The 24,137-nt window shown below is 42.8% G+C and overlaps 1 protein-coding gene across 1 annotated transcript; it reads left to right on the forward strand.

Annotated features, from left to right (window-relative positions):
- The first annotated feature begins 1,358 nt into the window (after positions 1–1,358).
- Positions 1,359–24,067, forward strand: LOC114596267 (angiotensin-converting enzyme 2). Its single transcript, XM_077927491.1, has 18 exons — positions 1,359–1,673; positions 4,867–5,025; positions 6,318–6,411; positions 7,786–7,929; positions 9,391–9,503; positions 9,852–9,960; positions 10,085–10,182; positions 11,129–11,298; positions 12,178–12,404; positions 13,238–13,382; positions 13,967–14,065; positions 15,666–15,788; positions 16,965–17,137; positions 17,998–18,056; positions 19,271–19,371; positions 20,884–21,009; positions 21,645–21,839; positions 22,498–24,067. Exons 1-18 carry the CDS (start codon positions 1,491–1,493, stop codon positions 22,595–22,597), a joined length of 2,418 nt encoding a protein of 805 aa, XP_077783617.1. The 5' UTR covers positions 1,359–1,490; the 3' UTR covers positions 22,598–24,067.
- Positions 24,068–24,137: the final 70 nt, after the last annotated feature.

Here is a 24,137-nt window from a genome sequence, read left to right on the forward strand (position 1 = left end):
CAATGTCTGTGAACAGCAAGCTTTCCCGAGGAAAGCATTCCACAGAAGGGATGATGGAGGTTTAAATCTAGCAATATCTGGAGGGCCACAGGTGCAGAGACATGGTGCAGAGGGTGCCCTCCCAGGTGCGGGATAGCTGCTCAGGTGCCCGGAGCGGCACGCACGCCCTGCAGCCAGGGGTGGAGTGCCCGCGACTCCCAAACCTCCCCCAAGCTGTCAAAACGAAGGCCGAATGCCACCGGCAAAGCGGCACAGCTCCCCCACTTACCCCGACGTAGGCTTGGGAGTCGAGGGCAGGCGGCATGCCAAATGTCACCCCCCTCAGTGAGGGCACCCGGGTCAGTCTACCCCCACCGCCCATCCCTTCCTACGCCCCTGCCCTGCACCGGAAGTGATGGTAAAGCACAGGTAGTGTGCAGCTCTGGTACCACCAATCAGTAGTGCTGGCATAAAGGTCTGAAGGTGATCAGTGGTCTAGGAAAAGAGGAGTCAGGGGTCTCAGCAGGCCAAAGGAAGAAGCAAGGGAGTGGTCTACAGTAGGGGCTGGGAAGCTTTTCCAGTACAAGGGCTGCATTCCCTCACAGGAAGCCTTCTGGGGACTATGTACCAGTGATGGTGGGGGGTTGTGTGAAGAGGCAAAAAGGGGGCAACATCATTAGATGTGACTTCTATCTTTGAGCTGTAGGCCATATTCTAGTCATGGAAAAGTCAAAGATTTTACACACACACACACACACACAGAGAGAGAGAGAGAGAGAGAGAGAGAGAGAGAGAGAGGTTTTCACAGTTGAAGGATACATTCCTTCCAAGCGCAAGCATTTGAGGAAGAAGCAGAGAAGTTAGGAGTGTGAGGTGGGGAGGAGTTGTGGCCTGAGGGCTGAATAGAGAGGCTTACTCTCCCCCTTAGGCCAGATAACCCCCACCCTGGTGTAGAGGAAAGAGGAAATGGTGAGAAGGACGAGAGGGCAAGCTGGAGGAGGCCTCACAGCCAAGTCCACTGCGACGAGGTCTGTTGTGATGACACTGAAGTCTACATATTGGAGCAAGCCCAATCTTTGGCTGCAGATGACTTATTCTCGTTCTGAAACATGTTCTCAGATATCTGTAAAAATTCGCAAGTTTCCCAAGCTCCTAAAATCTGACAGGACAGATGATAACTAGCTGTTATCATTGACAGGATGTTGGGGAAATATTAACTATAAGTAAAAGCCTTTCAAAAGAAAGCCATAAAACACTACAGGTAATTATGCCTCTCCAAAGTTAATTATTCACTTTTGCATACTTAATTTTTTATTTTTTTAAAAAAACAAATACCTACACACCTATCCTAGGGTCTGCCTTTTTGCTAGTTTAAAGGTATAAAATGCCCAGTAGATAGGATTCTGCCTCTTTGCCCAACCTACATCTGAAGGCTGATGAGACAAGCGCTAATAAGGAAGTCTTCTTGAAGGAACCTCGTTCATTTGGTATTTCTTGGCCCAAGAAGAATTATGTTGGCCCAACTCTGCCTTATCTGGAGCTTGGCTCTTCAGACTGTAGCAGGGGATGTGGTTCAAGAGGCTACAGATTTTCTGATGCAATTTAATGCCCGTGCAGAAGACCTGTCTTATGAAAATTCACTTGCTTCATGGAATTATAACACCAACATCACGGACGAGAATGCCAGGAAGATGGTGGGTACCTTTGACTAGCGTTTGCTATTGTGTTTAGGAAATGAACGGAAGCATTGGAAAGATAAAACAATATACAGTACTATAAATAAGTTGGAATGGTGAATGAAATAAAGGACTAAGCCTGTTTAGGCAGGATGCCAGTGTGGTGTAGAGACTAGAGAGACAGACTAGGACATGGGGGGCTGGGGTTCGAATTCTGGAAGCTCACTGGGTGACCTTGGGACAGTCACTGTCTCTCAGCCTAACCTACCTCACAGGGCTGTTGTGGGGATTACCGGTAAATTAAGAGGGGGAGAATCTTGTACACCACCTTGAGCTCCATGAAGAAAAAGGTGGGGTAGAAATACAAATTATTATTATTATTATTATTATTATTATTATTATTATTATTATGTGGGTTTAAACATTATATACTGACTGAGTACTTTTCCAATATATCCGTTTTGTGGCTTGCATGAATTGAGACTGAAACCCATTTCCAAATGGGCAACAGAAACAAATTATTTATTTATTATTAATCATTAGGTAGAACTTTTTTTAAAAAAAGAATTGTGTCATTTCTAGAATTCCCCATAATGGAAGACAAACTAATTACTCAAACTTCGAGAAGGATCTCAGCTACAGTTTCCTGCCCCATGTGTGCCTCTCGCCTTCTAATGATAAAACTTAAGTTGCCACCTCAGCAGCAGTCAAGCACAATCCTGCAAATGTTAGCCTTGTAGGGGGGGGGGGGAGAGCAAATTCACTAAAATAAGATTAACGTTAGTTGTGAGCCATTGGCTGTTAAATGAGTCCCATTCCACTGCTTCCAATAGGAATGAGTTTTTAATAACTTGCTAAGTTGTGTGTCAAACATCTCTTACCCTTCGAAATGTGTTAAGAATAGTTTGAAGATTCCTTTCCGGTATCTGTTTTCAGCAAACAGTGGTGGCTGGCTATATCTCAGCCTGTTATCACTGTACAAATTCCATTATTTATCCTTCTAAAATCAGAAGCCATCTTAAGGTCATGTGGTAAAATGGTTTAAATGCCATCAGTGAATAAATAGGGACCACAATAGCCACCTTCTCTCTTAAATCAAACCGAGTCCCCGTCATTCTTTTATAAATTATTCTGGGAATAATGTTTTCTGGCATTCATTTCACTAGATGGGTGCCGCTATTTATGAACACAGTCCCTCTGCTTTCAGCTTTGTATCTCCCAATTTAATTTCCAGTTTGGAATTTCTGACTGCATTTGACATAGGGCAGTTTTAGTTTGGCACATTTCCCCCCTCTGTTTTGATTGCTAATGAAATGACCTACATGTTTAGCAACACAAATTTCCATTTCAATATAAAAACCTAACAGAAGCGTGCTGAGTCAGGCCAAAGGCCCATCTAGCCTAGACTCTGTGTTCTCACAATGGCCAACCAGATTCCTATGGGAACCTGAAGGTAGCATCAAGGCTCTTCCCACCTGTAATTCCCAGCCACTAGTATTCAGAGACCTATTGCCTCCAACAGCGGAGGTAAAACATAGTCATTGTGTCTTGTAACCACTGATTTTATGCTCAGTGAATCATATATATGCACACATACAAATCTTATAAATAAATAGAATAAAGTGTCTGTAGGAGAGGGGGTTATTGATTTGTTCTTGTTCTTGTTTTTATTATGCACTTTGTGTTCTCATTTTGTATTTTTGTGTTGTGAACCGCCCTGTGATCTTTGGATGAAGGGCGGTACACAAATTTAATAAATAAAAAAAATGAATATATTCATGCATCTCTCCCTTCCCATCTTTATTGGTTTTGGAAATTATATCCAACACACATCTGGAACACTTGATACGTACATATAGAGTTGCCATATGTCCTATTTTTCCAGGACATGTCCTCTTTTTCATGGGTAGGCAGTTGTCATAGCGATCCATAGTTCAAAGCAGAAGTTGGCAAATGTATCCTCTCTTTTTTGTTCTTCAAAATATGGCAACCCTACGACATAAGTAGCAATCCATGGCTACTGAGCATGCTCAGTCATCATTGGGCTATCTTTGTTAGTGGCAGCTAGCCCTTTAGGGGTTTTTTATGCTTTCTACAGCAAGATCGATGTACCCCTGTAGAACTATAAAGAGTCTCCTGAGCATGTACAGACCTCCTTGTTATTCAATTGCAATATTTTGGCTCCCTTTCTGTCAACACCAATAATTTTATAGTATAAAAATACTGGCATAATGAGCAGTTCTAGATGGGACTGAGAGGAAAGCAGATCTTCCAAATGTCCCTATTTTCCAGGGACACTTCCGGATTTAGAGAAGCCTGTCCCAGTTTCTGATTTTTATCCTGGAATGTCCTGTTTTTTCTTTAGGACATCCCTGATTTCATCAGATAAATGTTGGAGGGTGTTGAGTTATGTGACCCTTGAGGCAAGGAGATAAGTAACCTCTGAAGGCAGCTCTGTATAGGGAAGTTTTTTTAAAAAGTGTTCAATGTTTTATTGTGTTTTTCTATATGTTGGAAACATACCCAGAGTGGCTGGGGCAACCCAGTCAGATAGGCAGGGTATAATAATAATAATAATAATAATAATAATAATAATAATAATAATGGAATAGGATGTCCCGATTTTCATTGGAGAAATGTTGGAGGGTAGGGGAAGGTGCAGAGTGAGTTCCAAGAGAAAGGCAGAGAATAATTTTACACTTCGCCAGGAACAAAGGACAGCTTAGCCCAGAAAGGACACTCTTTTGACCCTGCTTAATGAATGCCAGAGACTGCAGTAGATTAACAGCAACTCTTTTATCGCTTAAAAGAAGTGACACATCAGCTTTAACAAACACAGAGATTCAGACCTTACTTGTGCTCCAGGGCCCCTCCTTTTTATTGCACATCCATGATGATTTGTGCTCACAATGCTATTGGGGCAGTCATACATAATCTCAGTTTCAATACTCTTTGCGCCTACAAAAGTTTTGAGGCACTCTATCCAGCTCAGTTCTGTCTGCGCTGACTGGCAGATCCTCCTCAGGGTTTCAGGGGAAGTGTTTTCCCACCAGTCCTACCTGAAGATCCCAGGGATTAAACCTCTGACCTCCTGCAGGCAAAGAGGTTTTCTAACCCCCCCCCCCCGATGCTCTTCGTCTGTTCCAACATTCTAGGCATGCCACACTTTCCTGCAAATGTATAATCCATAATTCAAATGGATCTTTTCCAGAATGCAGCGGGCTCCAGATGGTCAGAGTTCTATGAAGAGGTCTCCCAAAATGCCAGCCGTTTCAATGTGGATGATTTTTCTGATTACGCTCTCAGACTCCAACTTCAGTCTCTACAGAGCAAAGGGTCATCTGTATTGCCTCAAGAAAAACAAGGCCAAGTATGTTGCTAAACGTCCCTGTTGAAAGCAATTCATTACGTGGTGGTTACAAAATACTTGTTGTTGTTAATTCATTCTCTGGTAATATAAACTATGTGCTGTTATGGAAACTTACACACATTCATGACAAACCATGCTGGAAAACTGCAAACAAGTACTTTTCAGTTTGCAAAATGACTATTTCAGTCCATAATTTCCTTCATTTTATTTATTTGTTTTTTTAATGTGCAGTCCCTGCTTAAGAATGGGAAACTGAGGGAAACCAAAACTGATTCTTACGGCTCTTTTGCTATCATTTGTAAACCGCAATGCCGTACAACAATATATATAATTCTCCAGTCCTTATCAAAGTATTTAATGAGGCTTACTCTCAGGTAGATGGGCTTAGCATCACAGCCTTAGGCTGCGATCCGAAACACACTTACCTGAAAGCAAGCCCCATTGAACTCTGTGGGATTTCAGAGCAACGTGCAGGATTCTGTTGTCAATGAGGCATTTATTGCTTCCTCTCAGAAGGCTAGATTGTTATCCATTCATTTTAAAACAACATTACCACTGCTATTTTGTAACACACACACACACACACACACACACACTGGTAAAAGGACTGTGACTTTCAGCAGTTCCCCTGCTATTCTTCCCATTGGCTGGATCAAGCAATCCCGCTGGTCATGGTCTATCATAGAGCTAGGAGTAAGGAGCCAAGCTTCCCTGTCAGCTGTGATTCTAAAGCTAAGAATGGGGTGGGCAGACCACAAGCACAGGCTGCTGAGTGACACTGGCAAAATGGTTCTGCCAATCCAGTTGACGGAGACACGTGCAAGCACAAGGGGCTATAACTCTTCATGTCACCGCATGTTATGTTTCCATTAGTATTTTTAAAGACCTTTAGAAAGCCACTTGCCTGGTTATTTGTTTTAAGAACGAACCACCTCTATCCAGGCAGGAAAGTGGAAGAGAGTTCTTCTTTTGTTTCAAGCTACCCATCATGCTCATTAGCAAATTGCCTAGTAAAAAATAAATAAATTGTCAGCTTACAGCCCTGCTGAATTTATTTGCAGGGCTGGTGTTTCAACATCTGTTCATTCAAATCCTTGATCCCCCTACCAGGGTTTTTTCCAATGAATCCGGGGACACTTTTCAACTTTTGTATGGGGACTGATTTGTAAATCCGGGGACTGTCCCCGGGAAACAGGGACGTCTGGTAACCTTAACCTACATCACTGCCACCTTTTGGATAAATAAAGCAGTGCTGTGATCTCTTGTTAATAGTTTTCTTATTTAAATTGCAGCTCAGTGCTGTTTTAAACAAAATGAGTACCATCTATAGTACCGGGACTGTGTGCAAACCAGATGATCCTTTTAAATGCTTCCCCCTGGAACCAGGTACGATATAAACAACAAGCATCTCCTGCAGCAACCCCATAGTCGCCTTTGACTGGACTTATCCGTCCAGGGGTCCTTTACCTTTTACCTTTTTACTGCTGAAACAATAGTAAAACTGATGAGAAAGGGATTCTGTATTTCATGATAAGCATCACTTCTCCATAAGGCCATCTGGTGTAAGTGGAACCAAGTAGGAGAGCTGGGGCAGAACACAGGGTGAGAATCCTAGTGACCCAGAGGGAGGACATAGACTGAGGGGGCAGCTATGAGAGTTTGGATTTGGATTTGTAAAAAATATATATATATCCCGCGTTATCACTACCCGAAGGAGTCTCAAAGCAGCTAACATTCTCCTTTCCCTTCCTCCCCCACAACAAACACTCTGTGGGATGAGTGGGGCTGAGAGACTTCACAGAAGTGTGACTGGCCCAAAGTCACCCAGCAGCTGCATGTGGAGGAGGGGAGACGCGAACCCGGTTCCCCAGATTACGAATCTACCGCTCTTAACCACTACACCATGAGGAAGTGACTTGGCAAGCCCCACAGGGAAAGAGCTGGCGGGACGCAGAGTGGTACTCAGAGTAGACCTATTACAATGAATAGCTATAACTTGGTCATGTTCATTCATTTCAATGGGTCTACACCAGGCACAGGCAAACTCAGCTCTCCAGATGTTTTTGGCCTACAACTCCCATGATCCCTAGCTAGCAGGACCAGTGGTCAGGGATGATGGGAATTGTAGTCCCAAAACATCTGGAGGGCCGAGTTTGCCTATGACTAGCCTACACTGAGGAAAACTTAGTCAAATGCCAGCATCTAGGCGTGATTTTGTTCTGTGAACTGCCCTGAGACCTCCGGATATAGGGCGGTGTATTAACTCAATAAATATTAGTAATAATTAAATAATAATGAGGGGCTAAGTGAAATTGCCTGTCAACAGTATGTACCTGGATGGTAGAGTGGGCAGGTACACAGGACACTTGGTCGGTCCCATCCACTTTGCTGAGTTATATTTTATTTCTATTTCCATTTTCGTAATTATTTTGAGATTTGCACATATACATATAAATTGGAATATTCAAATGTTATGCAAATCTATGTTCTCCCTTTTTTTGCCTCTCACATCCACTGAACTCTTAAACCTGCAACCTTTTATTGGGATGAATATGTTTTTGGACCTACTTGTGCAGGTATCTCCATCACTGAGGGTTGGCTGGCTGCAGTTCCTTACGGAAAGGACACTTGGTGGCATGTCCACCTTTGCTGCCATATAATGTGTGATCCTTCCATATAGGAAGCTGCGTCATACCAGGGCAGACTGTTTGTCCATCTGCCACACTGTTTCCGCTTCAGTGTATGCTTTTATGGTGACAGGTTTGGATGAAACCATGGCTGTCAGCACCAATTACTTAGAAAGACTATGGGCTTGGCAAGGCTGGAGAGCTGATGTTGGCAAGAAGATGAGGCCTTTATATGAAAGTTATGTCCAACTGAAGAATGAGGTTGCAAGAGGGAATGGTAAGTTGCAATTCACGAAAATGTCTCCCCACGTACATGTGATAACCAGCAGGAAATTAAATTATTTCTCTTACTTGAAGCCATGTTTACAGTGGCATATGATGAGGCTGCACACTAGAATTTTTAAGTTTGTTGAATACCCCAATTATTCTTCCTTTTCATAGATTGCTAGGCTTGTATATACCGTAGTTACATATTCCCCAATTCTCCAAGTATCTTTTCTTTTTTGGCAATTTGTTTTATATTGTGTTGTGAAACTATATTGCTATATGTTAGAAGTAAGCCACCCTGAGTGGTATTTTTCCCCCCACTAGAAGTTCAGGATATAATTTTTAAAATAAAATATATTGGTAAATCATCTTCAAGGGTGCAAAGTTTACCAGCTTTCAGTTTTCTATAAGAAGGCTTATAGCGTTTTCTAATATTGTCATTCATCTGCAAATATACAGGCTGAGCATAGATGGAGGCGCATTGTTTAACACTTCAGCAGACAAATCACAAATCCAGTGATCCCACAACAGCTTTCTAGGGGAACAAGCAAAGGTTCAGTTCTGTGACTCTGCCCTTTCTCTGTCTCATTCCTCTTCCAAGCTCAAAACTCGAGGCTGACCTTTTTACACAGGCACTAAGTTGGGTTACCCCATTCCTTATTGGGGAGAGGGGAATCCCATTTGGATATTTGCTGGGCATTAAAAGCCATTAGCATAGTATTTATTTTTTCCCATGATAACGCATCACCTCTTATTTACCTAACAGAAAATATGCCAGCAGTGTTCAGGCCCATTAACCATCTGGAAGGTCATTTAGTCCAACCCTCATCTTAATTAATATGATGACATGCTTTCTAAACCAGTCATGGTCTGATCTCCTATTTTTCCATATTGTTCTTAAAAGTGTGGAAACTTAAACCTTGGTATCCTGTGTTCAGAACGACATAACACAGTGCAAACAACAATTAACAATTCATTATCTTTGCCCAGGGCCATGATATTTAAAATGGGGACTTATTTGATTATTGTGTATAATGTTGTTGTTTAGTCGTTTAGTCGTGTCCGACTCTTCATGACCCCATGGACCAGAGCACGCCAGGCACTCCTGTCTTCCACTGCCTCCCGCAGTTTGGTCAAATGCTGGTAGCTTCGAGAACACTGTCCAACCATCTCGTCCTCTGTCGTCCCCTTCTCCTTGTGCCCTCCATCTTTCCCAACATCAGGGTCTTTTCCAGGGAGTCTTCTCTTCTCATGAGGTGGCCAAAGTATTGGAGTCTCAGCTTCAGGATCTGTCCTTCCAGTGAGCACTCAGGGCTGATTGTGTATAATATATCATCCTTAACAGGCACAAAGAGATCTCCACATATTTTAACACAATCAGTATTAATTTGGAGTTGTATTGGATCAGAGCCTGCAGAATGTGCTTTATGTTAATCTGGTTATGATGACTGATTGTTTGGCTGCTTTTCAGGTTACGCTGACTATGGAGCTTACTGGAGAGGAGATTATGAAATACAATTTCCAGCAGAGTATCAGTACAGTAGTGACCAGCTGATTGTTGATGTGGAGCGTACATTTGAAGAAGTAAGATTACATTTCGGAGCGTGGGGTGGGTTTCGTTTTTGGTTTGTTATGTTTTTCTGTACAGAGGCCTGGTTCATTTAAAATATGACTTTAGTCAGTTTGCTATCAGAAAGCTTCTCTGGATCACGCAAATCATTAACACATGCAAGGAAAGGCAGCAGTTATGAAGCTCACTGGGTGAAAATGAGCCATGCTCCAGCCTAACCTACTTTTCCCCATGTTGTTGGGAGGAAGGGCAGGATACAAATGGGATTATTATTTCTTAAGCTTGCCAAAATGGAAACATGAATGAAATAACACCCAATGTGAAAAATTACATAGAGCTCCTCTCTGTGTTTTTTTTTCCAGATAAAACCTTTGTATGAGCAGCTGCATGCCTATGTAAGGCATAATCTCCAGAAGACCTATACCTCAAACCGCATTGACCCAAATGGATGTCTTCCTGCTCATTTACTTGGTATGGAAATGTTGATTTAGTAGCCATGGCTGTTGCACTGAAAGGCAGGCATGGGTCTCTCTAGGACCCAACTTGCAGCTTATAAATTTTGTATTTATTTGTAATTCTGCTTTTTCTGTTGAAGGTGACATGTGGGGTAGGTTTTGGACAAATTTATACCCCTTAATGGTTCCTTATCCAAATAAACCAAACATTGATGTATCTTCCGCCATGGTGGAGAAGGTAGGATATGCACAAATTGTCAACTGATTACCGTATGCTCAAACGAATGCATTGCAGTTTAGGAACATGAATTGGGGAACCCCACAATTTGCAAAAATACAAAACATCTGGGGAACACACCCTCAAAGCAGGGATGGAGAACCTATACCCCTTCAGATGTTGTTGGACTCCAACTCCCATCATCCCCAGCCAGAATATTACTATTACTATTATCATTATCTTCATTATTACATTGCTTGGCCAATGGTCTGGGATGATAGGATTTGTAGTCCAGCAACACCTGGAGGGCCATAGGTTTCTCATTCCTGCTAAGAGAATTCGCCCTCCCCTCAAACAACAACAACAACCTAGCCAGTGAAGCCTGATCACGCTCAGTGACCACAGAATGCTGGTTGACTGTTAGGAGAGGAAACAGAAAAACAGGTGGGAGAGGAAATGGAACAGAGTATCCAAAATTACAACCTTTTTGTTGCATGTACATCTTGTGTAACTGACACACTTTCCTTTAGAGCTGTGCATGGCATCTGCTGCCTTTATGGTTAAGCCAAACACATATGGCTGATGTCTTCTAATACATTCTTATGCCTCTGATGTCTTCCTTTTCCTTTTCCTAGGACTAATCACTCCTGCCCCTCAATTCTTTGACATGTTTTACTCAAGAGTAATGACTTCTAGGCAAGCCATGGCTATTTGCTGACCATGTTACTTAATGTAAATACCAGATGGGCGGGGTATAAATAGTTAAAAATTAATCATCATCATCATCATCATCATCATAAAAGGTTATAAACTCACCAGATTAGCTGAGCCAGAGAACTGCATAAGACAGGAGGTTGCTGAAGCCATTGTGGCTTTTAAACTAGAATAGTAACAAAATAGGAAAAGATACCACTTAGCATTTAAGATATTAATAATAGTTAATGCCTAAATTCTGACTTTTTTTCAGAACTGGAATGTAACAACCATATTTAAAGCTGCAGAAAGTTTCTTCGTCTCAGTTGGACTCTTTGAAATGACTGAAGGTTTCTGGAACAATTCTATGCTTGTGGAACCCGGTGATGGCAGGAAAGTTGTCTGTCACCCCACAGCTTGGGATATGGGGAAAGGAGACTACAGGTACTGAAAAGTCCTAAGATTTCCCCCCTAATTATTCCCATGGAGTATTTGCATACAGACCACAGGAAAATGAAAACACAGGTGCTTATAAGACTGGAAGCTCCCCTGCATACAGTGGTGCCTCGCAAGACGAAAAGAATCCGTTCCGCGAGTCTCTTCGTCTTGCGGTTTTTTCGTCTTGCGAAGCAAGCCCATTAGCGGCTTAGCGGATTAGCGCTATTAGCGGCTTAGCGGGCTTAGCGGATCAGCTGATAAGCGGCTTAGCGGCTTAGCGGATCAGATGTTAAGCGGCTTAGCGGCTTAGTGGATCAGCTGATAAGCGGCTTAGCGGCTCGGGAAAAGGGGGGGGGAGGGAAAAAACCCTGCAGGAACTCGCAAGACATTTTCATCTTGCGAAGCAAGCCCATAGGAAATTCGTTTTGCGAAGCACCTCCAAAACAGAAAACCCTTTCGTCTAGCGGGTTTTCCGTCTTGCGAGGCATTCATCTTGCGGGGCACCACTGTATTGTTAAGTTCTGTTATGACAGTTGTCCTTCAGTTTATATAAAAGATAAAGAAATGGTATGATAAGGAGATAAGGGGTTTGCATTTGGATGTGGGAAACCCAGATTCAAACCTTTCTATGCTTACTGAGCAGTAAAATCACTACATCTCAGCAAAGAAAGTATTTTTTAATCTGCCCTGAGTGCACTGTAGGAACTTTCTCACCCACCCACTAGGAACGGCAATTTCTAGGTCTAAAATCCATTAGGAGCCCAGTTTAGAGCTTGCCCATAAAAGAGTAAATTGATTGGGAGGGCACCTGATTCTTCTGGACAACCAATCAAAGCATTACCCAAAAAATTGATGCAGTTTTGTCTGAACTGCATTTGTCTTCAGGATCAAGATGTGCACCAAAGTGACAATGGATGACTTCCTGACAGCACACCACGAAATGGGGCACATTGAATACGATATGGCCTATGCCAACCTTTCTTATCTGCTAAGAGGCGGTGCGAACGAAGGCTTCCATGAAGCTGTAGGAGAGATCATGTCCCTTTCTGCAGCCACCCCCAAACATTTGAAATCTCTCGGCCTTCTGGAGCCCACCTTCCAAGAAGACAGTGGTGAGTTGGTTACGTCAGGACGATGTTGATGTCAGCCATTTTGGTACAAAACGTTCACGACAAAGCAGTGTGACTGTAGTAAAAATATTGGGAGCAATTTGCAATACTTCAATAAAGTGTAGATTTCAAAACATTTTCAGTATTATAGCAATATTGTTTAGTTTGTGTTTTCGAAATTAATTATTTGTTCTTTGGCAAATTATTAACCACTCACCCTTTTCTGTTGCTTTTTAAACATTTTCCTGTGTATCATCATCATATATTTCTTTATACGCCACCTTTTTCCTTCATGCCTTGCAGATTAAAAACAAGAACTGCTAAAAACATAGAAAAGGCAATCATTTAAATACAATTACGGTAAACATTGATAGAATTAAAACTATATACATATATATCTGTTTAAAACATACATTTTAAGCATGGTTTTAAGCTTTCGTGAATTGTTCCCCTACAGCCTTTTTGAATTAAATGATAAGCAATAACAGCCACAAGGGCCAGTATTCCTATTTATTTTTATTTAAAGTATTTTTACTGCACTCTTCAACCACAAATGTTTTTCTCAGAGTGCCTTACAATTAAGAAGCCAAATCCAGCCTTCAGGCTAAGAAGCTAAAAGACACTGTACTCAGAAAAGAAATTGGGAGGAATGGAGACGCAAAAAGCCAACCAAGGCACTGCTACTTCTTCATTCCAAGCATGGAAGCTTCGTTGAGGGGATTGGGGGTGATTTTTACCAGCTTTGCAGGATTAGAACTGCAATGAAAGTTGGAATTGGCAGTTCTCAGGAGTTAAATTCTCTCTTCATCCTGTCAGTTGGCTGTGCTCTTTTCCAGAGACGGATATAAATTTCCTGCTGAAGCAAGCGCTCACTATTGTTGGAACGTTGCCTTTCACTTACATGCTAGAGAAATGGAGGTGGATGGTATTTTCCGGTGAAATTCCAAAAGAACAATGGATGAAGAAATGGTGGCAGATGAAGCAAGTACAAGTTTATTAATAATCTGTTGATTAGTCAAATTCCCAAATCAAATAATGGATATCGTACATTGATTGGGGGGGGGGAGGGGGGGAGGGAAGGAACTCCAAATACAAGGAAATCCAGTAAGTTCTGTTTTCATCATTAAAAAAAATGGCAAGACAATTCAAGCCAATACCCCTTGTTCTTATGAATTTTTATAGTGCTTTGAAACTAGTAAGTAAAGGAAGTTTATCAGGCAGGCCTGATGGCTCCCTGATCTTTATTCTTGTTTGTTTGTTTCATACCTGACCTACAAGAGAAGGTTCCAGGGTGGGTTACAACAATACAAAGTAGAATAATTTATTAAAAAACAAATAAAACAATTCCAGTCAAAAGCAGCACAGTTAGGTCAAACGCAAACAGGAGAGGTGGAGTTCCCACAAAAACACCTTAACAGTCAATGTACCTCAGAGTACTGGCAAAAGTACTGCTGTAAAGGAGGGCTGCTTCAATACACTTCAATCTATCGGAGATGCTCATGCCTTTAAACCTCACTTCCTTCTCAAATACTGATGGAAACTCCTGACATTCTTCTTCTCGGCAGGCGAGAGATAGTAGGTGTAGTGGAACCGGTGCCCCACGATGAGGAATACTGTGACCCTGCAGCTCTCTTCCATGTAGCTAATGACTACTCTTTCATAAGGTATGTCAAATGAGCACCTTACTCCTGTTATTTGACCTTAAAAAGGTAAAGGGACCCCTGACCATTAGGTCCACTCGTGGCCGACTCTGGGGTTGCGGCGCTCATCTCGTTTTATTGGCTGAGGGAGCCAGCGTACAGCTTCCAGGTCATGTGGCCAGCATGACTAAGCCACTTCTGGTGAACCAGAGCAGCGCACGGAAACGCCGTTTACCTTCCCGCCGGAGCGGTACCTATTTATCTACTTGCACTTTGACGTGCTTTTGAACTGCTATGTTGGCAGGAGCAGGGACCGAGCAACGGGAGCTCACCCCGCCGTGGGGATTCGAACCACCAACCTTCTGATCGGCAAGCCCTAGGCTCTGTGGTTTACCAGTTACCAAATTTTTCGCCCTATAGGACACACTTTTCCCCCTCCAAAAATGAAGGGGAAATGTGTGTGCGTCCTATGGGGCGAATGCAGGCTTTCACTGAAGCCTGGAGAGCGAGAGGGATCGATGCGCACCGACCCCTCTCGCTCTCCAGGCTTTGCGCAGCTCTCTGCAAGGCGCGGGAGCCCGGCGCCGGGCTCCCATGGCTTGCGGAGAGTTGCCTGTTCTGGGGGCTGGGGCCGAGCCTCCCCCGCCCCAGCCCCGCGCCTGGGGGGGAAAATAATTTTTTCCCCTTTATTCCCCCCCCCCAAAAAAAACTAGGTGCGCCTTATGGGACGGTGCGTCCTATAGGGCGAAAAATACGGTATTAAACAAACCAAAAAACCCTCTGGTATTGTATAGATTGCTTTTTAGAATACAAAGAGTGGGTCTGGCAACAAAATGTGGCAGCGTATCTTCTTAATAGGCTCCTGTTCAGGGTTCCAGCAAACATTCTGCTGCCCTCTCCCTTTTAAGCACTTTTGTTTTCTAACTGACACTAAGCATTCTGTAGCTACTACACGTGCCCAGTCCTCATTGGACAATTTCTGGAGGTGGTTCCACCATAAGGCTTTTATTTATTTATTTTGTACTTCTGCAAGATTGAAGTCTCCCTGATCATGCTGATTCCCCCCCCCCCCCCCAATCCGGTTTCTTGGTCGGCCTGTTTTGCCTCCAGTTCAGTTGGCACTCAACCACCAGAGCTCTTTCTTAGCAATTTCTGTTCTCACTTCAGCACCTGCATACAGAAGGTCCCATGCTCAGGTTCTGGGGGCTCCACACAGAGCCAGGAAAAACACCTCCCTGAAGACCTGCCACCAGTCAGAGCAAATAGTACTGAGACAGATGGACAAATGAACTGGCTTGGTATACAGCTGCTTACTATGCTCCTAAATTAAGGATAATACAGCTGCCTTTAGACTTCTATTCATTCCATTTGCATCCCCATCTCTTCATTATTCTCCATTGCTCAGTTTAAAAAACCCAGGTGTTGACAGGGATGTGTAAATTCACCAATGTCCAGGTGCTGAGACCACTAGGCCTGAGCAGTGGTTTGTTTCCTTGAATAAAGATTAACTCGGGTGATTTATTGTTTTTTTTGTTGCTGACCTACGCCTGACTTAAGCCCTGACGAATGATTTGTCCCCTTTCCCCTTCTCTCTCTCTCTCTCTCTCTCTCTCTCTCTTGCTAGATATTACACAAGGACAATTTACCAGTTCCAGTTTCAAGAAGCACTTTGCAAAGCTGCAGGCCACACAGATGAACTTTACAAATGTGACATTACTAATTCCACAGCAGCTGGTGACAAGTTGGGGTAACAAAATACTGCATAAAACTTGGAAAGAAAACATGCCCTATATTTTAATTTCTCCTTAGGGGAAACTCTGGGATGGACGGAACCCCAGTCTGCCTCCACTTGAAAATCTGGGCTGCTTTGCAAAGCAGAGCTGGGAGGACTTAGCTTCCAGCAAAGAAATCAGCAGATGATAAGAGAGTAATTAAACTTTCTCTCATCTGCAATTTCCTCCTCTTGCCCAGATGCCTTATGGTAGAAATGGGCAGACTTGCAGGCTTGCGGTTTTTTGGGGTTTTTTTTTATACTAGATCTCTTGAGATCACTAACTGGAGCCACATGTTTGCCTACTGGCTCAGTGGGGCAGACGTATGCTTAGCTTTTAATTTTTTATTTTAAAGTAAAGCTACCACTGAGTACACATTTTGTCCAAGAGTTTGTTTTTGTCACCAGAATAACTGAGATCCACTCTTGGCTTCCCCACCCCACAAGCTTCCTTCATTTCAGCAGCCAGACATGCAGAGAGAGACTTTTTATTGTTCCTATTGTTAAATAGCTCGAAGTCAGAAGCATATATAGTTGATAGATGGTAACGTAAAGCCTGATTTCTGCAGGGGAACTCAGTCATGCAGCCCATCTGGTGGACTGCCTATCAGCTGATAGGTGGTCACTTCAAGTCTCACTTGGCTTGGATAATATTTTGCGACACTACCAAAAAAGAAATTGACCACCAGGTGTCACAGTAATACTAGTGGGTTGAAAGGTGGGCAGGGCCCGGCAGAGCTGGGGGAATCCAGGATATAGAGCAGGGGTCAGCAAACTTTTTCAGCTGGCAGCCGGTCCACTGTCCCTCAGACCTTGTGGGGGGCTGGACTATATTTTTTTGGGGGAAATGAACGAATTCCTATGCCCCACAAATAACCCAGAGATGCATTTTAAATAAAAGGGCACATTCGGTGTAAAAACACGCTGATTCCTGGACTGTCCGCGGGCCGGATTTAGAAGGCGATTGGGCCAGATCCGGCCCCTAGTTTGCCTACCCATGATATAGAGTTAAGAGAAAGCACGGGCTTCATTTTTAGTTGAGAATTTCATTTCAGTCCATCCTCTCTATATGGTGCCACCTTGTGGTCTTGGCAGTCACATAACAGCATGCATGTGGATGGTGTTTCATGCTGACTTCTTTATAAACCATAGGGCCATGCTTGCCTTAGGAAGATCACGGCCTTGGACCGAGGCATTAGAATCCGTGACAGGAGAGAAGACAATGAATGCAACACCGTTGCTCCACTACTTTCAGCCTCTGCGGTTGTGGCTAGAGAAAGAGAACGCCGGCAGACGGATTGGCTGGGATACAGCCTGGACTCCATGTAGGTTCATGTTGCATCGGTGGTGTGAGTTGTATATGCACAACTGATTCTTGCCTTCACCACCTTTCCCCACTGTTCGGTCATCCCATGGAGAGCACTGAGAAAAGCAACAACTCCACTAGCAATTTTCAAAGATAGAGAGATCGATCCCATTGCCTCAAAGGCTGGGAAATTGTGGTATACAAAGAAGAAGAAGAAGAAGGGGGGGTCCATTAAAAATACAGCAAGACGGAATGCAACACAATGTTACAGTAAGATCAATATTTTAAAAAATCAGTGAAAACACCATAAATTACTGGGTGGTAAAAACAAATTCATGTTTCAAAGGCTCATCTGAATGTCATTTTTTGAAAGGCTTCTAAAAGAAGGCAGGTAGGATTCCCGCTGCTGGACGTCTATTGGCAAGGAGTTCCACAGGGCACTCCTGGTACAGGCCAACCAAACTTCAGCATCATAGGGGTCCATTTCAGAGGAGATCAGTGATTGGAGATTGAAGTGAAGCATTAACAGAACCACTCTCAAAAATCAAGGCAGATATGTGCTCAGAAGTAATGAGAATTTCTAGGTCAGGTCACATGAAATGTCTAGCATTGATAAAACTCTACAATATATTTGTACCCCAGCATGTGGTCTCTGCTGATGGATGCAGCATAAACTAGTGGCAAGATGTACATCGGGCATCTATGACCAGAACCAAACACACAACCATCTCCGTATAATAATGATATATGTTGTGGTTGTACACAAGCTATCAAAACACCAACAGTGCTCTTTTTTGGGGCATTAGCTATGTATATGTTATGGAAATGAGTTTGGAATTCTGTGTCAAGACTTGTTTGTTTTACTTCATTTTAATTCAGATTCTGATTATGCAATCAAAGTGAGGATCAGCCTGAAAACAGCACTGGGAAGCAATGCAGTGAGTGAATTCACAGGAAGATGATCTTATGATGGTATCTTATGAAATAACATGAACACAGTGTTGGAGCTAGGGGAGGGCGGGAAGGGTAGATCATTCCCGGGTAGCAGTGGGCCTGCCGCATTCCTCCTGGGCACCCTTCAGCTGGAAGGGATGCAGTGACTTGGATGCCCTGCAGGCCCAGCATTGCCCGGAAAAGCATGCTGGCTGAGGCTCATGGGAGTCCAGCCACATCTGGAGGGCCGCAGACTCTGTGAAATTGCTCAATGGAGCCCCAAGTTGGGGTAAAAACCAATTTAAAATGGCCACAGAATCGATATCCTGGTAATGTAAAACGTTCAAAAGCCACTCCAAGTGCAAATATGATTTCAAGCTCTGTTATCGAAGTGTTAACATCCTGAAAGGCAGTTCAGGATGGGAATGGTGAGGACATTTTCAAAAATGAACAGTGATGAATGAACAGTACCAGCTATAGTGGGGAGAACAATCATTGCTCAGTCTCCTTTTCCTCTTTTGCCATTCCACATGCCCAGCGCGACCCTAATAATATCTCTTCTTCAAATGTATTTTGTCTATACATCTCTACCATCTTATTTCTGTATTTAATGTTTGTTTCCATCTCCAGAAACAGGTATGCACTTTATAACCACTGGGGTGAACTCTGAAGGTCAGGAGTGGAGATGAAGCAACTAGCAGGATACTAGTCTACTCCAAGTGTCATGCAGACTAGATTGGTTTAGGATAGCAGAGGCCATCTCCCTAGAGATGGATGGTTCCCTCTTAAGTTCTTTTTTTGTCCAGTCTTATTTTCAGTTCGCCTGACTCCTGTATTAGTTTGCTTTTTTGAAAAAAAGTTCTCATGAAAATTCAGACCCATTTCTATGTGCTTTTCTGCTTATATTCACCTTTCTGGATGCTATTTTGCCTAACAATGCGCATTTTTGCAAGTTCTCCCCTCTGTTATAATGGATATTTGTACACTATTCTCACAGTGAACAGAAATGTGATTTAAGCTTCTAGTTCTTAATTTTACCATTTATCCATTTCCCTATATAGCACAAGACGTTAATCATATGTTTGATTTATTAGCCAAAAGCATGCTATACACAAATCATACTAAGGCAGAGTGTTACCCCTTGCAGAGTCCATCTGTTTCAAAAGAGTTACTAGGTGACTGAGCCTAAGTCAATTGGACTATTGTTTTGAATTTGCAGTACCCGTGGAATGACAACGAAATGTATTTATTCAAGGCAACAATTGCCTATGCCATGAGGAAGTACTTTTTGGACTACCAAAATGAAAGCATAGCATTTCAGTAAGTTAATTTTTTTTCTCATTTAGCTTTGCTGTGGGCAATTGCTACGCAGCACCTGAGAGAGTTCCAGATTTCCCCCCCTACAACAATATCACAACCAGTTTTCAAAATAGGAAAATGCACATACTTCAGTGCCCTGGGAACATTCAGAATTTACCTAAAAGGAAGCCCAGCAAGACAGACACTTCTTCGTCACAGGTCTATTCTTGACGGCATAGCTGCCCCTCTGGTACTCCATTATACTTTTTACAGAAGCCAAGAGGAAGCAAATTCTGTGAACTTTTTAGTGTTCTTGTCAGGGCTGTCTTAAGCATATGTGGCGCCAGGGTGCAAAGATCCACCTGCTGCACCTCCCCCGGTTGCCCAGTCCCAGGTGCGCAGGAAGGCGGAGCCTGCCGGCTGCCTCAGTGTCTCGCTGGCTTGGTCGCCCCCGAACTCACGGCGCAGAGCTGCCCACAACAGAAGAGCCGACGGGCGGGCTCTTCCCCGGACTCAACTCTCGGTCCCCGGACTCTCAGCTTGGCGCCTCTGAGAGCCTGGTGCCCGGGTGCCCTGCACCCCTAGCGTGCATGGGTAAGACGGCCCTGGTTCTTGTGCTAGTGGAAAACAGAAGGCCCATAGCTTAGTGGTAGAACACATGCTTTGTATGTAAAAAGCCTCTGGCATTTCCAGGTAGAGCAGACATCAATTTCTGTCTGAGATATTGGAATGTCAAAGTCACTGTAGACCAGGTGGAGCTAACTACCCTCATGCAAGTTTTTATCTCCTGCCCCAAGACTCCACTGATTTTGATGTCAGAATAAAAGGGGGGGGGGGGGATAAAACAGATACAGCCCAAATGAGACTCTCTTTCCAGTCATTAGATCAATCATTTGATGAGGGGTGATAATAACCCCCTCTTCTATGCTGATTTGCAGGGAAGAGGGGGGAAGCTATGTGCCTCTGTGAGAATGTAGAGTATCAACAGGCACCACTGGGCTGTAGTCTCCAAAGGGCTGGGAAGAGATGAGTGTGGCCCTCAGGCTGGAAAAGGTTAGCCACCCTTGAGCCAGATGAAACAATGGTCTGACATGGTATAAGGCAGCTGTGAGCCTAGGAGACCACCATCACACTTAACTGTACATTGATTTTTGCTGGGGGAAGACCCTTAAAATGGTATATCAATACATTGTGCACATTAAAAAACCCCACACCAATTGAACTGCATAGATTTTGTAAAACGTTTTGCCACATGCAATGAGAGTTTTAAACCAGTGACTTTGGTCTTGCTAAGAACTCGTAGCCATATAAAATGTGACTTAAGCTGGACACTTCTCAGGTGGAAGATGTATGTTTGGGTTGATAGCTAATTGAATAATTTGCCTAAATTACCTATGTATATGAAACTATTAGGTAATCTATGTGTACAATCAATATATTCCAATGACAAATATGGAGATCTCTAGGACAGCATATTCAGAAATATCTGCATGGTTTTTTAAAGCTTGTAATTCTTGTTTTTCTCCCCATCAGATCAACAAATGTCCATGTAGGTGACGTGACGCCACGGATCTCCTTCGTTTTTACTGTCAGCATGCCCAATAATGGCACTAATGTCACAGACTTTGTTCCCAAATCTCAAGTGGAAGACGCAATCAGGTGAAATTTTTGCGTTGCAAGAATTAGCTTGCAAGTGAAATGGAAGAAGTGAGAGTGTAGAAGATGGAATATTGGGGATATTTGGGTGGGGGGAGGACTTGCAATATATGCCTGGCTTCAATCCTACACTAACTTATCTGGGACAAAGTTCCACTGAACTCAGTAAGGCTTACTTCTATATTGTTAAATAAACCCAGTAGAAATAAGTGTAAGCAAACATGGTTTGCCAATTTCCCATGAATTCAATGGAAATGACAAACCATAGGTAATACAAATTCAGCTTTTAAATCAGCTTCCACCTGCAATTTCAAATACCGGATTGGCAGGCACCCTTGGATTCAAACATAATGTCAGACCATGATTTAACTAAATAAACCAGTTGGAAGTGGGTAAATTGCAGTCAACTTTGCAGTCAATTGCAGAAAACCAAGAGACAATAGTGAAGAGGATAAGAACGACACTAGAAATATGTAAACATTTCAGCCATTTTTTTCACCTTTCCTTTTTTTTTTACATGTTGCATGCTTCCTCACATCAGACCAGCTTCACATTTTAGTAGAGAGACAGGAAATATTTTTAAGGTGAATCCTTGTTTACGCTGTAATTAGATTCCCACCCAACCCTTTCTTTGGCAGATATTCTCGAGGACGCATCAATGAAGCTTTCCAACTGGATGACCAAACTCTGGAATTTGTTGGTATTCCTCCAACATTGGCGCCACCTTACGAACCCCCAGTCACCATCTGGCTTATAATTTTTGGAGTTGTCATGGGTCTTGTAGTGGTTGGAGTTATCACCTTGATCATCACAGGGCAGAGGGACCGAAGAAAGTAAGTGATGTTTTATAGGCAGTGCATCTCTCTTACACCATACAAAATAACTCTGTTCTGCACCTCTCTGTTGTGTGCCCTCTGGATGTTGTTTACCACAACTACCATCATTCATGATAACTGGCTATACTGGCAAAGGCGAATGGGAGTTGAGTCCTAGTTACATACGCTTCAGGTTACATACGCTTCAGGTTACAGACTCCGCTAACCCAGAAATATTACCTCGGGTTAAGAACTTTGCTTCAGGATGAGAACAGAAATTGTGCTCCGGCGGCACGGCGGCAGCAGGAAGCCCCATTAGCTAAAGTGGTGCTTCAGATTAAGAACAGTTTCAGGTTAAGAACGGACCTCCGGAACGAATTAAGTACTTAACCCGAGGTACCACTGTACCACATTGGCCATCCCTGATGTAAGAGATGAGAAAATATAAGGGAACCAAGTTTTGACCTGAGTCTGCAAACTGAAAATTCTATTGTTTCCGGTCCCTATTAGTGAATTGAATCAGCCTATTGAAGGTAGGTGTTTGTCAGAATATATATACAGCTCATATTAAGTATAACATTGCTTTTTCTCTAGTAAAAGTTTCCCCTTTGTTGTGTGTGCACATGTTCATGGTTTTTATAGTTGAAACTCAAAAATAATTTTTCTTAATTCGCAGAAGAGCAGTGGAAAACCAGTTAGTCCAAACTGCAGCCGTCAATCCGTATGAGGAAGTTGGAAAAGACAATCACGCATTTGGATCTGAAACAGCATTCTAAGAAGGAAACCAGAAAAGCTAATATATGTCTTATTTATCACTGTGTGTCAATGCCAGCAATACAACACACGGAACTGTATTGCTTTGGATTGTGTTTTAAAAATATAAAGGCTCTGTGTACGCAGGAGCAGATGGACAGAGCACATCTGAGCACCTAGTGCAGAACTGATTGCTGGTGCTCACATTTAGGCAGAACCAATCACCTGTTTTCAGCAGAGAAGGCATGAACCAGAGACCTACCCTTCTAGGCCCAATGGACAAATGAGCTACTCAGCCCCTCCAACAAAGTAATAGGCACCCTTGATGCTTATAATACCAACCACCTCTTCAGCATTACACATGTGGCTCTTGCTCCAGGATAGCTGAGTGCGACATCCTGAAATCCAGTCTTAGAAACCCAGAAGGGCAGGAGTCTTGATCAAGGCAAAACAGCCACACACATAAGTTATCAGGGCCCAGCTATGGGAGACAATCAATCTGTAATTAGATGTCTTGTCTCTTCAAACGTTTGCAGAAATAACAGCGCATACCCTTTCCCCTGATGATAATCTCCCTGACCCTCATTGGGAGTGGCCATTTGCCCCAGGAAGAAACCCTTATGGGCATGGTTGCAAACGGGGAAATATTGCTGGCAACCTGCCATTCATTTAGGTGCATTTATGTCTCCATTCTAAACTCTTGTTTTCAACAGTCTTCCCCGGGTTTTTAACCAAACCAAATGCTGATGTAGTGGATGTCAGTATAAGACAGTCAACCGGGTAGCAAGCTTGAAACGCCTTTTGTTTTTATAAAAGCCATTTGAGCCAGTTATGTGTTAACCTTGAAGCACTTATTTTTATTTTAAATCCAATTGTAAGAACTGTTTTCCTTTTATTCTAATATCCACAGCTGCAGAGATTTGGTTTTAGCTTAACTAGAGACATGGGTATGAAAATGTCCAAAAGAACACCAGTAAAGATTTTTCTAAGATTATCTCACATCTTGGGTAACCATTGCAAAACTGTATAGATCAGGAGTAATAGATTCATGATATAATAATCTGATTGTTGTGCACAAGCGGATGTTTCTAACTAAATGTTACTGCTATTTAGAGATGGGAAGGCCTTGAAAAATACCCCAGGGGAAAACCAGGTTTCCCCACGTTTTTTTCCAAAGCCGTATCCCCCCTGGAAAAATTGAAGAAAAAAAAAGTGTGTAGAATATTCAAACTATATCAAACTATTATTTTCAATTTTTCTGGGGAAAAATAGCTTTGGAAAAAAACGGGGGGGGGGGGGGAGATGGACTGTTGTTGTTTTTCCAATTTTTCTGGTTTTTTTCCAGGCCTTCCCATCTCTACTGCTATATGCAGACTGCATTCTACTACTTGATACAGATCCTCAGCAGCCTTTGGAACTGATAACAAAGCTGTAATCTGAAGAAGAAAAACAACCCATGAATATTTAAATAAAAATTCAATATGTGTTTCTCATACCATTTCTTTTATTTATCTTTTAGCCGTTTCACTGGTTTAATAAATCATTGGGGTAAGAGTTTCCAAA

The sequence above is a fragment of the Podarcis muralis genome, chromosome 4 (genome assembly GCF_964188315.1).
Source record: "Podarcis muralis chromosome 4, rPodMur119.hap1.1, whole genome shotgun sequence".
Classification (NCBI taxonomy): Eukaryota; Metazoa; Chordata; class Lepidosauria; order Squamata; family Lacertidae; genus Podarcis; species Podarcis muralis.